General features: G+C 56.2%; 1 protein-coding gene across 1 annotated transcript in view; it reads left to right on the top strand.

Moving 5' to 3' along the window:
* The window catches only part of CEP164 (centrosomal protein 164), a 29,164-nt gene extending 14,863 nt beyond the window's left edge, over nt 1-14,301 (top strand). The window contains exons 11-30 of the mRNA XM_041458102.1: nt 1,462-1,674; nt 2,744-2,878; nt 3,043-3,259; nt 3,802-3,879; nt 4,117-4,248; nt 4,487-4,609; nt 5,215-5,358; nt 5,523-5,618; nt 5,969-6,037; nt 6,277-6,455; nt 6,907-7,033; nt 7,389-7,453; nt 7,573-7,780; nt 8,228-8,335; nt 8,893-9,007; nt 9,472-9,816; nt 10,292-10,358; nt 10,621-10,737; nt 12,368-12,470; nt 13,598-14,301. Of these exons, the coding sequence (XP_041314036.1) occupies nt 1,462-1,674; nt 2,744-2,878; nt 3,043-3,259; nt 3,802-3,879; nt 4,117-4,248; nt 4,487-4,609; nt 5,215-5,358; nt 5,523-5,618; nt 5,969-6,037; nt 6,277-6,455; nt 6,907-7,033; nt 7,389-7,453; nt 7,573-7,780; nt 8,228-8,335; nt 8,893-9,007; nt 9,472-9,816; nt 10,292-10,358; nt 10,621-10,737; nt 12,368-12,467 (2,638 nt within the window). The 3' untranslated portion in view covers nt 12,468-12,470; nt 13,598-14,301. The remainder of the gene's footprint in view (nt 1-1,461; nt 1,675-2,743; nt 2,879-3,042; nt 3,260-3,801; nt 3,880-4,116; nt 4,249-4,486; nt 4,610-5,214; nt 5,359-5,522; nt 5,619-5,968; nt 6,038-6,276; nt 6,456-6,906; nt 7,034-7,388; nt 7,454-7,572; nt 7,781-8,227; nt 8,336-8,892; nt 9,008-9,471; nt 9,817-10,291; nt 10,359-10,620; nt 10,738-12,367; nt 12,471-13,597) is intronic.
* The last annotated feature ends 1,041 nt before the right edge of the window (nt 14,302-15,342 follow it).

Raw genomic sequence — 15,342 nt, forward strand, 5'->3', positions numbered from 1 at the left:
CGTGCTGCTGCGGTTGGTGGGCACGGCGGGGCTGTGTGCCCGTGCCAGCAGCTGTGCCCCTGCCAGAGTGCCAGGGGAGCAGCCTGGGCAGCAGCTCAGCCCTGGGGGCTGTGGCTCAGGGCTCCCTGGGATGAAGGGAGCTGCTGCTTTGTCCTTGGGAAAGCCTTCCCCGTGCTGGTGTCACTGGGAGTCTTCAACACCCCCCGAGAAACTTCCCCCCAGAACCTGAGCGATGCTGAGCTGGGCAAAAAGGGCAAAACCCCATGGATTCACCCCGTTTTACATCCACCTTGGTGGCACTGAAGCAGTGGGGTCAGAGCTGAGCTCCTGTTCTGTGCTGCTCTGTGTTGGTGGATCCCCACCTGGGCTCCCTGAGCCAGAGCAGCTCGGGGGGTGTGAGCTGCTGACTCTGCATTCCCCAAGTGACACATCAGCACAAGCAGCTGCAAAGATTAGGCAGAGTGTCTCTGGGGACAGGGTGGTGGGGAAGGAATCTCTGCTCTCCCAGGAGCTGTGCTGCTGTGTAACTCTGTGTGTGCTGGCTGGGTCTCCTTTGGAGCAGAAGCTGGACAAGGGAACAACGTGATAACCAGGTGGAAGTGGCTGAATTGCTCTGCAGAGCAGCCTGGAAAGGACACCTGCAGCAGGTGGTGTGAGGGGGATCGTTCCAGAGCCCCAACACTTTGCTCTGCCTTGCTCTTTTTGCTAATGGCTGCAGAAATGACCTTTTCTCTCCTGACTCGAGGCTGGAAAACTGGGGCTGTTATTTCCCTGATTCCTGGCAGAAGTCCCTCTGCCTTGCACTGCCAGTCTCACAGCATGGTGAGACCTTCCTGCTCCAGCCTCCACTAGCAAAGAACAAAAATCTTTCTTCCTAGACTAATCTCAATTTTCCCCTCCTTCCCCTTTAGCTTATAATTTTGCTGCTGTCTGTCTGAAAAAACAAAAAAAAAAAAAAAAAAAAAAAAAACCAAACACCTTAATTAGAACCAGATTGGGTTTGAATTTTTGGAGTGCTGAGGGCTTTCTGTTGCCTGGAGCTGGCAAATTCCCAGCACACTTTAGGTTGCAATTGCAGAAAAATACCTGGTCCATGAGAAGCACCAATCCCTGGGCTGGGGGCAGGTACTGATGGCATCTGCTCCTGTGCCTGGCTTTTCATCAAGTGAGATTTTACTGACCTCACAAGGTGAGCTCTGGTGGGCCAAAATCAGAGTTATTTGGGCCTGGAGTGCAGCTGGGGCTGGGTTCAGTTTGTCAGCTGGAGATTGTCTGGGAGTCACCCCCAGGATCCAGCAGTGATCCTCAGGATGCACCTGAGGTCAGCAGTGAAGCTTTTGGAGCAGGTGGCTCTGAGATTTTTGGTTTGGAGTGGATGCTCTGTGGAGGAGGTCGCTGTTCCTTTTATGTTCCTCTGTTTTCTGACACCCTTTTGCCAAAGGAGCTTTTTGTCTTTGGTAGGCAAGCTGAGAAGGAAATGGAGCAGTCCTTGAACCATTCTCATGATGAATCCCTGGAGGAAATAGCCCAGGAGGTGGAGACAGACCTGGAGCAAGAGGAAATACATTTATTTCAAGCAAAGGAGGAGAAAATCCAGCAGTTCCAGGAGGAGATGAAGCAGAAGGAGGAGGAGGCAGCTGAAAAGCTTCATCAGCAAAAGGAAAAGCCCCTCAGGTACTTTCCTTTTTTACTCCATCTCCTGCAGGCCTCTCCAAGGTGGGATTTCATTGCTGCTGGCCACAGCCTGGTGCTGCTGTAGCCACCACCTGGGAAGTGGTGCTGCTTTGCAGAGCTGGGGCAAGGAGCAAGGTCAGGGCTCTCAGGGAGGAGGAGGAGGAGGAGGAAGGACAGGCATTGGCACAGACAGTTGTGCCTGTGGGGATCTGCAAACCCAGAGGAGCTCAGGAGAGGCAGGAGAGCGTCCTGCAGGGTGAGCTGTGCTCACACACACACACAAACTCCTCCTGGGAGGAGTTTCCAGCTCTGTGCTCGGAGCTCTCCCCCCTGGCAGCTGCTCAAACCCTGGGCTGAGTGGAGGGAGCAGGGCTGGAAATGGGAGCATTAGAGGAGATGAGCTTACCCCAGAGGAGCTGGCTGCAGCTCTGACAGGGGCTGGTTGACACAGGGCCTTCCAGACAAGGCTTCTGGCAGGGATGGCTGTGGGACAGCAGGGTCTGAGAGCAGGGCAGGGGTGGAGCAGCACTGGGAGCTGTGTCCTTTCCCTGGGGGAATTCTTCTCTTGAGGTTTCTGTGTTATCTTCCTGGGCTTGATGCTTATGTTGTGAGCAGCCAGAAACAGCATCTTGACATGGAACATCGTGGGGATGCAGTCTGGGTGTGAAGGAAGATGCAGAAATGGCACCTGAAGGGGAAAAAAAAAGTGTAGCCAAAGGTATAATATGGAAATGTGGAGCTTCCAGATGTGCTAACACATCCAGGTACCTTGCTTGGGAGCCTGCATCCATTTAATGAGAGTGGATTTCACTTACCTGCAAAAAAAAGAACAAAAAAAAAACCCCAAAAGAAGTGTAAACTCTGATGATGTAGCAAGTTTTAAACCCACACTGCTCAGGTTTGGTGCTGGGGCTGCATCTCCTGTGCCAGCAGCAGGTCCTGCAGCTGTGGGGGGAGATGAATGTGTCACCACAGGCAGTGAGATCCCCAGCTGGGCTGAAGCCCTTGGCGAGGGGACTGGGAGATATTGAACCTGTTTTCTTTGGGTTTTTTTATTTTTTTCTGTCAGCGTCCCAGAAGAAGATTTAGCAAAATCTGAGCAGGAAGAGGAAGAGTTGCTTCTCAGAGAGGAAAAAGCCAAGAGACTGGAAAAGCTACGAGCCCAAATGGCCTCAGAGGTGGAGGCAGAGGAGGAGAGGATGAGGTGAGAGGTTCTGCTGCCATCCCCGGGGTGTGCAGGCTGGTCTGGGAGGGTTGGGCACATCCCCAGCACTGCTCAGAGGAGCTCTGAGCCTCCCTGCCCTGGCAGCAGCTCCCAGCCCCCTCAGTGCTGGATCCCATTTCTGGGCTCTGTTCCGAACCCACCAGGGCAGAGCAGGAGGCCACGCTGCAGAAGCTCAGGGAAGAGTGGCAATGCCAGCAGCTGGTGGAGGAGAAGAGCCTGCAGAGGAAGCAGCAGCTTGCCCTGCAGGAAATGCAGCTGGTAGCAGAGGAGGCTCAGCAGAAGGAGATGGGCAAGCTGGAGCAGGAGAAGGAAGAGTTCCTGAGCCAGCTCAGGGGCAGGTTAGACAGCGAGAAGAAGAAGGTGAGATCTTTATTGCCAGCCTGAGGGCAGTGCCAGGTGTTGGGTAACTCACACCTGCAGTGTTCAGCTCTCTTAGGGCACCAGGGGCAGCTGCCAGGGCTGTTGGAGGCACAGGGGTGGGCAGGAGAGCTGCCCCAGTTGTTATTAGTGGTGATTAGCTAACAATTACTTCAATGGCCACTCTGCATCTGAAGACAAGATGAGGATCACTGTGTGTCTGCCCCAGCCCTGTTATCAGATCAGAACTAACCCCAGCCACTTCATCAGCTCCCAACACCTCTTTGGCTGCTGCTTCAGTCCTGAGGGACCTGGGGAGTCCTCAGAGGGGCAGTTCCAGTCCCTGCAGCCCAGCATGACTGGGATTCATGGAGATCCCCTGGGAGGGGAAGCACAGAGAGGCCAAAGGCACCTTGCAGTGATCCCGTTTGCAGGGGGGGTCACTGCTGTGCCTGCTGATGCTTTTGGGTAGAATTTAATTGCAAATGCACCTTGTCCCCACACGCAGAGGTTTCCCAGCATGTGTTTTGCTGGTGTTTCTGCAGGCAGCAGAGGAGCTGCAAGAGCAGTTTGCCAGTGAGCTCCAGCAGCTGAGATCTGCAGCAGAGGAGAAGCACCGTGAGGTGGGGATGGTGTCCTCAGAGTGGAAACTGTTGGTTTTTGTTTTTTCCCTCATGCTGTCGCCAAAGGTAGCCAGGGAGGGTGGTGTTAGTTTATTTTCCCCCTCCCTAGCTGTGGCTCTGCTCTGGCTCAGTGTCTGGCCCTGCTGCAGGCAGGGGTGGTGAGGCTGTGCCTGTCGAGGGCACGGGGTGGATCCTGTGCAGAGGCTGAGCAGCCTCTGTGGGTGCCTTTCCTCACAGGCCATTTCCAGCCTGCAAGCCCAGCTGGCAGAGGCACAGAGCAGCCAGGAGGCCCAGCTACGTGAGGAGCTGCAGAGAGCAGATCAGAAAGTGCAGGAAAAAGCCCTGAAAGTGAAGGAGTACGAGCGTGAGGTGAGTGGAGGTTTTGTGCTGAAGGTTCTTCACGCTCCCCTCAGATGTGGGGTGAGCTCTGGGTGCCCCATCCCCTGCCTTAGGGGGCAGGACATCCCTCAGCATCTCACCTCAGCGGGGTGAAGGCTTTGTGCTCCCCAGGACACAATCCCTGATCCCACTGGCCCTGGGCTGGGTGCAAGGCTGATTTTAGGGAGGCTGCCATTCAGGGAAGCCTCTTTCCCTGGCACCCCTGCAGCTCAGCGAGCTGATGAGCGACAGGCGGCGGGAGGTGGAGAAGGAGCACGAGAGGAGAATGGAGAGGATGAGAGAGGAGCACCGGGAGGCCCTGGCACGGATCCAGCAGCAGTACGAGGAGGAGGTACGGGTCAGGGGCTGGGTTCCAGTGGGTGCTGTGTGTCCCTGCTGCGTGCTGGAGAGCCCTGTGCCTCACAGAGGTGTCCCCTGTGTCTGTGCTGCATTGTTGGAGAGCCCTGTGCCTCCCAGAGGTGTTCCTGTGTCTGTCCTGCACTGCTGGGGTCCCTGTGTCTCTCAGAGGTGTTCCCTGTGTCTGTGCTGCTTTGTTGGAGAGCCCTGTGCCTCCCAGAGGTGTTCCTGTGTCTGTCCTGCACTGCTGGGGTCCCTGTGCCTGTCAGAGGTGTTTCCCTGTGTCTGTCCTGCACTGCTGGGGTCTCTGTGCCTCCCAGAGGTGTTCCTGTGTCTGTCCTGCATTGCTGGAGTCTCTGTGCCTCTCAGAGGTGTCCCCTGTGTCCCTGTTGCACTGCTGGAGACCTCTGTGTCTCTCAGAGGTGTCCCCTGTGTCTGTCCTGCATTGCTGGGGTCTCTGTGTCTCTCAGAGGTGTTTCCCTGTGTCTGTCCTGCATTGCTGGGGTCCCTGTGTCTCTCAGAGGTGTCCCCTGTGTCTGTGCTCTGTTGCTGGAGGTCCCTGTGTCTCTCAGAGGTGTTTCCCTGTGCCCTGGCTGGCAGGAGCAGAGGCAGAGGTCGCAGCTGCTGGAGGGGCTGCGCTGCGAGGCCGCGCGGCTGCGGCAGCTCCACGACGCCGACGTGAAGGGGCTGCAGGCAGAGCTGGAGGGGAGGCTGACTGCCCTGCAGCAGAGGCACAGGGAGAAGGTGAGCAGCAGGCTGTGCTCTGGCCCTGGGCACTCCTGAGGGGTGGCCTGGGGGCTCCCCACACCGTCCCCCTGCCGCCCTGCCCGGACACGAGGGGCAGGTCACGCTTCCCAGCCAGTGTTTTCCTGCTGAGGGAGGAGCCTGTGCCCTTCTCTTTAACTCAGCTCCCCGTGCAGGAAAGAAAGCTCCAGGATTCAGAGAACGAGCTGGAGATCCGCATGAAGAACATCCAGGCCAGATCAGAGCAGCTCCTGAGCCAGGTGAGTCCTCTGCTGGGCTCACAGAGCTTCCCTGACCCGTGCCAGTCCTGGGGCTGCTTCCTCATGGGGAGCTGCTCAGAAGAGCTCAGCCAGGCCTCCTGCTGCCATCCCACTGAGAGGTAAAGCTTTGTCACCAGTCAGAGCAGGGCTGAGCATTCCTGGTGCTGGTGTTTGCTGTGCTAGTCCAAGCTCTGGGCTGGCTCAGCGCTTTGGGGGGGCAGTGAGAGGGGTCGTGAAGCAAACCTGACAACTCTCCTTGTTTTGGAGTGCTCTTGAGACTCAGGCCTGAGGTGCTGCTCAGCATCAGCAGTGTCCTGGCTCTGACAGTGCCCTGCCTTTCCCTGTGGCAGGAGGAGTCCCTGCAGAGGAGGAGGCAGCTGCTGCTGGACGAGGACGGACGGATGCAGCTGGAAAGAGACGTACGGCCAGCTGGGCTCTGAGAGGGGCTGTGCTGCTCTGGGGCTGAGGGCAGCACCTCAGAACTGCTTTAGGAAAACAGAGTGCTGGGTGGTGGGTTGGTTCTGAGCTCCCCAAAGAGAACAGTCCTGTTCTCCCAGGATTGGTGTGTGGGTGTGTAGCTCTGGGATCCCGTGAGTTGTGGGCCCCTTGTTTGGCTCTTGGGGAAAAGGCTGTGAGGGACCTTCTGGTTTTCTCCTAGGAAGCTGCTCTGGCCTCTCAGCTGCGCCTGGAGGAGAGCAGGAAGGAGCACTCCAGCCTGCTGGAGTCCATCCGGGAGCTGCGCAGGACCCTGGAGGAGCTGCAGGACCAGAAGGCTGAGCTGGAGGCCCAGGTGGAGCTGCTGCAGAGCCGGAGCCAGAGGCTGCACAAACGCATCGGGTGCGTGTGAGAAATTTCCTCTGATGCCAAAGAATCCGCCCTGTGCCCCTGGCAAACCTCTCCAAGCTAACCTGGGCCTCTCCCCATCCTCTGAGCTCTGTGCTGGGCCATGTTCCTTCAGAATCCTGAGGTGCCCCTTGGGGACACAGAGTTCTGGATTTTTCATTAGCTCAGGGTGTGAATTTCAGTTTGCTCCTTCACCTCTGCAGGTCAGGTTTTCCTGCCTTGGGTGGTTAATGAGGTGCTGTGAGAGGGGCACTGAAATGCAAAGAGGTTTTCCTGAGGGGGCTGAGCTGCTCAGGAAGGGTGGGAAGCAGTTTCCCTGCCCAGCCATGGTGTTGCTGGTTTTGTCTTGCACACCTGTGGCCCTCTCCCTGCTGGAATCTGGAGCTCACTCTGGACACCTTGCAGGCTAATCAAGTGCCTCTGCTGTTGCTTTTTCCTGTGGCAGAGAGCTGGAGGAAGCAATCAGGAGCAAGCAGGAGGCTCTGAAAGAACTGGAGGCAGAAGAAAGTGTGGAATCTCCAAGAAAGAAAGCTGAGCTCTGTGTTGAAGACCTGAGAGAAGCTCCTCAAGCTGTGAGTAAAGCAGCCTGTGAAGGTGTTTGCCTTGTGAGATCTGAGGCTGAAACTCCCTTGAAAATCCCAGCATTTGTTCCTTCTGTGTGAAACCATTTCAGATGCAGAGATGGATTTCTCTTTGCTGGTGTGTTCAGTAGTATTTGCAGGTGTCTGTCTATTATTAGTGGGTGGAGAGGAGTGTGGGGTACTCAAATGAAAAGCAGGGATAGAAATGTCTTTGTTACCTTCAAGAGTCACATCAAGAGCAGCCCTGGTGCTGTGCAGTGCCGTGGTCACATCATTGGAGTCTTAGGTGGCTCTGACCTTCTGTTTCCCCCATAAACACTTAATTTTTGCATTGTGTCCCTCCCAGCACTCATCCAGAGAGCCTTCCCCAGCCTCTCAGAGCCCCGAGGAGAGCGACCTCCCGCTCGACCGGTGAGACCCCCGTGCCAGGAGAGCTCCTGCCCTGCTTCTGGCCCTGGGCGTGCACAGCCCACGTGTTTGGGCTGTGTGAGGCGTGCAGCAGCACAGCACAGCCCTGCCTTTCCCCACAGAGTGCAGAGCTACCTCTCGGCAGAGGGGCAGTCCCTGCGGAGTGCCAAGGAGTTCCTGCTGCGCCAGAGCCGCTCCCTGCGCCGGCGGCGCTCGGCGCTGCGGGCTGCCAGCCTGCAGTGGCGCCAGGAGCTGCGCAGGGCCCAGGGGAGCGTGCAGGATCCCCACAGCTCCCAGCTCCTGCAGGGAGTGCGCCACAGCCTGGAGGAGGTGAGCCCCGGGCGCTGCCTGAGCGCGGGCGGTGGGTGTCACGGTGCCCGCAGCCCTGGCGTCAGCTCTGCTGCTGCCGTGTCCTGTTGGGGTGGGCTTGGGGACCCTCTTGGTGCAGGCTTGGGGACCCTGTTAGGATGGGCTTGGTGACCCTCTTGGTGTGGGCTTGCTGGCCCTGTTGGTGTGGGCTTGGTGACCCTCTTGGAAGGGGGTTTGGAGGTGAAAGCTCCTTTTCCTTGGGCTGAACCTGCTTTGAGCCATGTGCTCACTGTGCACTCCCCTTCCCACACCCTCGAGGGCTTGGGAGTGATTTCTCTCCAGCAGCACTCCCTGTGCTGAGCAGGACGAGGTGATGACAGTCACCCCAACTGCTGACAGCATTAGTTAGCATTATTTCCTGTCATTGCTGTTTAATTTCCCTCCTTGGCGTGGCTGCTGTCTGTGCAGGAGGCAAAGGAGCTGGACAAGATGAAGTCAGCCATGCAGAAAGGACAGGTGCTGCTGAAGAAGAAGGAGGAGAAGCTCAGCCAGCTGGAGTCCTCGCTGCTGGAGGAGGTAAACTCTCCTGGTGCTGGCAGCAGAGCTGGATTTTGGAACCACTTTCTGTGAGAGCACCAGAGGCTGCTGAGTGTGTGGCTGCAGGAGGCAGCTTGGAAAAGCTGCATGGATTGAGCCTGGAGAAACCAAGGGCAGGTTTTCTTGTGAGCTGGGATGGAGCCTGCTCTCCTGACCAAGGCAAACCTTGGGGTCTTTGGCTCTGCCACGTGGCCTCGGGCAGGGCAGCAGCAGATGCAAGAGAACCAGACCTTTGATGGTCAGACTCTTGCCCTTGGCACAGGAACCCAGCCCTGCAGGAGCTGTGAGGTTATTTACAGCACAAACCACTGCTTCACGTGCCTGCTGGCTCTGGCCTCTTGCACTTTGAGAGCCAGAGCAGTCTCTGGACATTCAGACTTTGCTGTCAGGGGCTGGAGACAAGTTTGCCTTCACTTGACCTGTGCCTGCCTGCAGCCCAGCTCTGTAGACAAGCTGCAGGCAGATTTCCAGTAGCTTTTGTGTTCCAGGGATGAGACAGCAGGTTTTACTGGCATTGTTTTCCTCCTCCTGAGCAGCTCTCAGATGAAGATACACTGAGGAGTTCTGCATGCAAGAAGGTGGTGACGTTTGATCTGAGCACCTCTGAGGACACAAACAGCACGTCCAGTGTCAATCTGGGCCAGCCTAGATGTGAGTGCCCAGCAGGGGAGCTCCAGGCCTGTTGTGCCTTTCCCTCTCACCTCTCTGGTGTCCCTGTGCTCAGCTGTGTCCAGTGCAGGTCTGGCACTGCTCTGGGTACCACACCTGATTGCAAAAACTTGTTTTCTGCATGGAGTGGCAGATTAGAGGGGTGGGATCTGTGAGCGAACCTGCCTTTTAAATCTCTGTGGATTATAAAATCTCTCTGGTTTCCCTCTGATCATGCAGATCTGTATTGCTGTTCTGCAGGGGTCTGGGCTTCCCCTTCCTCTCACCATGGCAGGAGAAGCTGCTGCCATTCCCTCTCTGCTGCTGCTGCTTTCTCCTGGGTTTTGGTTGCCTGGAGTTGTGCTGGGGCAGGAAGGGCAGGCAGGCAGGAGGGTTGGGCTGCTTGCACACAGGCTGCTCTAGTCAGGGCTTCTCTGTGATCCCTTTCTTCCCCTTTCTTCCTTCAGCTGACTTGAGAATGGATTTCTGGCCCGCGCTGCAGCAGGACAAGATCCAGCACCTGAGGGACTCTGTGCAGAGCATCAGCAGTGAGCTGAACGGGGTCCTGGGGCTCCTGGACTCCCTGAGCCAGCACCAGCCCCCTCTCCTCACCTCCACAGCCCCTCAGGGCATCCCTCTTGCCACCCATCCCTCCTTGGCAGGCCTGGGGGGGAGCAGCTCCCTGGGGAACCCCCCCAGGGCGTCCCCCCTGGAGCAGAGGGCCCGGAGCAGCAGGCCCAGCTCTGGTTACTCCATCTCAGGGCAGTCAGTGGACAACCTGCTGGCAGAGAAATGGCACAGGTATTTCCCAGGTGAGTCTCCTGGCCTCATTCCACCTGCTTTGTTGCCTGCAGCATCTAATTTTGGCTTCCAGTGCTGGGGAGGGTGGGTGCTGCTGGTGGGAAGGGGGATAAGGGATGAGCAGCTCCCTCCAGAAGTGCAGCTGATCCTGTTTCCTGCTCTTTAATACCCAAGGGACCAGCAAAGGTCTCCCTCTGTTTCCTTGGTGTCCCTTGCAGGGACAGCATGCCCGAGGTGCAGCAGAGCAATCCCAGGCAGTTTGATCTGTGGATTTTTTTATCTGTGGATTTGGGGTCTGTGCCCCTTGCAGGGCAGTGTGCCTGTGCAGCAGAGCAATCCCAGGCAGTTTGATCTGTGGATTTCTTTATCTGTGGTTTTGTGGGCTCTGTGTCCCTTGCAGGGACAGCACACCCGAGGTGCAGCAGAGCAGTCCCAGGCAGGTTTGATCTGTGATTTGTGGGCTCTGTGTTCTTGTCTGTTTTGCAGGTGGGCTCTCCTCGCTCACTGGGACTCCTGTGCCTCTGGACAGCAAGCTGGGCTATGTCCCTGCAGAGTAAGGGCCTTTTTCCTTGAGTTGCACTGTGCTGCTTTGTTTCTCTGCAGTGATGATTGGGCCACTTCTCACATAACAATTAGATTACAATTTGATAATTACTATGAACTACTTACTAAGGAGAAAAGGTGAACTACCAGTAGATATATTAGAGGAGGTGGTTTTTTCTTCAGCAGCCCATCACTTTCTCATCTCTGGGATAATTTCTTCCCAGACCTCTTTTTTTCCCCACTTACCCTCTCTCTCTCTCTCTCTGCCACAGTGAACAAATCAGGCACTTCCAGCATTCCAAGTTCAGTGAGCCAGAGACAAGGAATATTGAGGGGATGATTGAGAGCAACAAGAAATGGCTGAAAGGCTTCAAGAAGGATTCCAAAGTGTATCTTTTACCTGGGTCTGGTCTTTAATTGCATTCCTGCTTCCTGCAGAAGGTAGGAGGAGGGTGGATTTTGTGGGGTCTGTGCCCCTTGCAGGGCAGTGTGCCTGTGCAGCAGAGCAATCCCAGGCAGTTTGATCTGTGGATTTCTTTATCTGTGGTTTTGTGGGCTCTGTGTCCCCTGCAGGGCAGTGTGCCTGTGCTGCACAGCAAACCCAGGCAGATTTTCCATGTGGATTTTTTGGGCTCTGTGTCCCTTGCAGGGCAGTGTGCCTGTGCAGCAGAGCAGTCCCAGGCAGATTTTCCATGTGGATTTTGTGGGCTCTGTGTCCCTTGCAGGGACAGCACGCCCGACGTGCAGCAGAGCAGTCCCAGGCAGGTTTGCTCTGTGATTTGTGGGCTCTGTGTTCTTGTCTGTTTTGCAGGTGGGCTCTCCTCGCTCACTGGGACTCCTGTGCCTCTGGACAGCAAGCTGGGCTATGTCCCTGCAGAGTAAGGGCCTTTTTCCTTGAGTTGCACTGTGCTGCTTTGTTTCTCTGCAGTGATGATTGGGCCACTTCTCACATAACAATTAGATTACAATTTGATAATTACTATGAACTACTTACTAAGGAGAAAAGGTGAACTACCAGTAGATATATTAGAGGAGGTGGTTTTTTCTTCAGCAGCCCATCACTTTCTCATCTCTGGGATAATTTCTTCCCAGACCTCTTTTTTTCCCCACTTACCCTCTCTCTCTCTCTCTCTGCCACAGTGAACAAATCAGGCACTTCCAGCATTCCAAGTTCAGTGAGCCAGAGACAAGGAATATTGAGGGGATGATTGAGAGCAACAAGAAATGGCTGAAAGGCTTCAAGAAGGATTCCAAAGTGTATCTTTTACCTGGGTCTGGTCTTTAATTGCATTCCTGCTTCCTGCAGAAGGTAGGAGGAGGGTGGCAGGAGGGGTGTGAAATGAAGAACTGAGCAGCAATTTCGAGGCCTTGGCCTCTGTTCCAGTGCCTGGTGCTGCAGGGGTGTTTAGCAGATGGAGCAGGAGTGATCTGAGTGCTGCTCCCTGAGCTGTACTCCACTGAGGAAGTTTCCCTTCCTTTCCCTGTGTTGTTATGCTCAGCTGTAGAGGAGCAGTTGGAGCAGGGCATGTGAGCATTTAAAAATATGGATTTAAACAGTGCAGAGTGGAGGACGGGGTGGGCAAGAAGGGGCTCTGGCTTTGCAGGGCTGCTTCTGGTGCTGTGGATCGAGCCCTTGGCTGCTGAGCAGCCTGGGAGGAGGTGAGGAGGTGTGTGACTGAGCCCTGCTGGGGCAGGGAGGGCTGGGCTCCCCCCAGAGCTCTCTCCAGCTCTGTTTTGAGGGATCTGGTAGCTGGGTTCCAGGGACCTCAGTGTGCAGGGAGCAGGGATGCTGCCAGGCTGGGTGGGCTCTGGGTGTCTCCTCAGTGTGCTCTGCTATCAGCAGCAAATCCCCTGGGCTCCGTGCTGCCCTGAGCGTGCTGAGCCTCTGGACTCCCTAATCCCCCTCTAATTCCATTTGGCTGGGGTGCAGCAGGCTAAATGCAGCCTGTGTGCACTGGGCTGGCTCAGCACTGGTACCTGTCCTGTGTGAGCCAGGCTTTTCCTTCACCCAGCTGCCAGAGCTCTCTCCCCACGGGCACAGAAGCCCCCAGGCAGCAGCCCCAGCCTCCTGCAGCTGGGGCTGGATGAAAACAGAGAGATCAAGGTGTACCACTACTGAAAGGTGGGGTTTTTCTCTGCAGGGAGGGTGGGCTGGGGGCCCGTGCAGTGTCCCCCATGAGGGGCTGGGTTTTGGGGATGCACCTCCACTGGGTGTGGGTGCCACGTCCTTGAAACTGGCTGAGAGTGGAGGAAGGAGGAAGAGAACTTCCCAGGCGGGTTCTCCTAATCCTGTAATGTGTCCAAATATACTTTATAGACTGTTTAATCCAGCGGTGACATATCAGGGCTTCCATAAATCAACATTTCCCTCATTAGCATTCCAAGGCAAGGCAGAGCTGTGAATCACAGAGGGCTGGGAGTAACTGGTCAAGGGGGAGGATGTGGATCCAGCTGAGGCTGTGCTGGAGGAAATGGCTCAGGAAAAGAGCCTGCCCCAATGCCCAGCCAGTGCTGGTGGCAGGTGGGCAGTGTCAGGTGGGCTCTGGCACCTGGGAGCAGCAGAGTGGCTGCAAAGTCTGGGGGTAAAATCAGGGAATGACACATTCTGGGGAATGTTCTGCTTGTTTGGGGTGCAAGCTGTGGGAACTGGGCCGAGAGTGGTGGATGTGGACGAGCTCTCCCTGCTCCTCTCACGCCAGGTGGGCAGAGCTGTGCAGCAAAGCAGCAGCTGCAGCTCTGTCCCCTGTGGTGGCAGCAGGAGCAGGGATGGTGGCAGGACACGGGGAGGGGCTGTGCAGGCACGGCTGAGCAGCTCCTGTGCGTGCTGGGACAGCCCCACCTGCATCCCCATGCCCTGGGGAGAGGGATCCAGCTCAGCAGCTGGGATCTCTCCCATGCACAGGGTGGGGAGCCCCTGCCGTGAATCCTGGAGCCCAGAACTGCTGCTCCTGCTGCTGCTCTGCGGGGATCCCGGAGAGCAGGGGTGTGGGCAGGCTGCAGAGGGGCTGAGGAGTTGGGATGGGCAGCTCCTGGAGCTCACAGTGGCCCGTGGCTTCGCTCAGCACGTGCCGGGCTGCTCCTCTGCAAAGGCCACAAGCAGAGGGTGCCCCAGCCCGCTGGGATGATGGACTGGGAGGGGTTCCACTCCACCCAGCAGGCAGGAGCCAGGCTTTCACGGGAACGTGCTGTTTGCTTGCCTCTGTCAGTATTTCCTCCGAGCTGACTCTAAATATTTGATGCTTTAAAAAGCTGCCGAGCCACTGGCCCGTTCCGGCTGCCGAGGACGCTGCACTTCAAGGGAGCCCATCTGTGAGAAACCATCTTCAAAGCCTTTCTCCTGAGACAGCTGCTGGGGGGAGGCTGTGAAGCTGCTGCCCCACACCCCCCGTGCTGTGAGAGCCCCTCGGGTGGGCAGGGGGGGAGCCCCCTGCTCTGCTCCCTGGGTGCAGTGTGCTGGCACACGCCCTCAGCCTGGCACGGGGATGTTTACATGCACATGAGAAATATATTTTTGATGAACATCATTTTTAAAACTCTGAAGAATGTATTTATTTTGTTTTTCCTTGCTGTTTTTCTAGAATTTTTGTAATTGCTCAGTAGCCTTATTCCTTCCTAGGAGAGGAGGGATCCAGACACGGGTATCCCCTCTGCTGTTGGATTGCACAAACCCCTTCCTGCAGGGATTTTGCTTTTAGTTTGCTGCACTCACAGGACATATGGCAGTCCTTCCAGTCAGGGGTTTTAGAAGGGACCCCACAGTTGTGGTTGCTGTGGCCAAAGCCATATCACTGAATCCATTCTGTGTTTTGGGAGAGCCATGCATTAATGATGCAGGGAAATGCCAGGTTTTTTAACAATAATTGGTTTGAAACATGCTCCTTTTTCCTGTTAAAACCCGGGATAGCAGCTGTATCTGTTTTGTATAAATTAAATCAACGTGAGCCTGTTTTGTATGATGCTGGTGGTTGTCACTCTGTTTTGTTGTAGCTGGGTATCCAGCTGTACTTACCTCTCACATCTCCCCTTGGCTCTGGGCTCTCTCATGTTTTGTCTTGTCAAGGTCATTTCTGGCAGTTCCCAAGACCACTTAAGCTCTCTGTGGCTTTGTTACCATTATTCCTTTAAGTATCTGGACGGGGTAGCAAGTGCAGAGGCAGAGAGAAGGAAGCTGAAAGCCAAAACTACCAAACAAAAACAAGGCGTCGCTCTGGCAGCCCGGGATCTGTTAAAGATGTCTCACTGCAGCTTGGCTGTGGCTGCTGGCTTCCCCTGGCTTTGGGAGCAGCCAGGAATTGCCCCAGCAGTGCTGGGTGCTGCTGGGATGGCTGAGTGACACTCTCACCAGGAGCTAGGGAGGCTTGGTGACGTGTTCTTCCCTTGCTCCCATCTCCTGTGGGAGCTGGTGATGCACAGGGGGAGCAGGGGGTGCATCAGCTGCTTGTGCACAAGGTGGGGCTGATAGCCTCGTCCTCAAAAACAAAACAAACCACCACCAGGCTTTTTTTGCTGTGCCTGAGCTGCCCTGGTGTGTCTTTGCCCTCTGGAGAGCTGGCTCAGAGCTGCTGGAGGAGCTCCAGGCAGGCACTGCTGGGGACAAGTCTCCCACCCCGCTGCTGAGCACGTCCCAAATGCCAGCTGGAGTGGGGGGTCCCCCTGGGTGGGCTCAGGTGGGTCCCCAGGGAGCAGGTGTGACCCCAGGCTGGGCTGGGCTGTCTGTCCCTGCTCCTGGAGCAGAGGATTTGCCTTTCCTGGAATGCCAGCAGCGTGTGTTGGAGAAACTCTGCGATTAGAAGAGCAAAAGGGCAGGGCCCGATTACTTCAGCGGGCTGAGCAGGGCTGTAAGCTCATTAAGGGCTTGGCCTCTGCCTGCCAAGGAGGCACAGCTCAGTCCTGGCTGTGCAGGTCCTGGAGTGCTGCTCCCAGAGCTCCCGGGCACAGGGAGCCCTGCACAGCCCTGGCCATGCTGGGCACCCTGATGACAGCGCTGTTCTTCG

This window comes from Pyrgilauda ruficollis, unplaced genomic scaffold, assembly GCF_017590135.1.
Source record: "Pyrgilauda ruficollis isolate IOZ18807 unplaced genomic scaffold, ASM1759013v1 scaffold126, whole genome shotgun sequence".
Classification (NCBI taxonomy): Eukaryota; Metazoa; Chordata; class Aves; order Passeriformes; family Passeridae; genus Pyrgilauda; species Pyrgilauda ruficollis.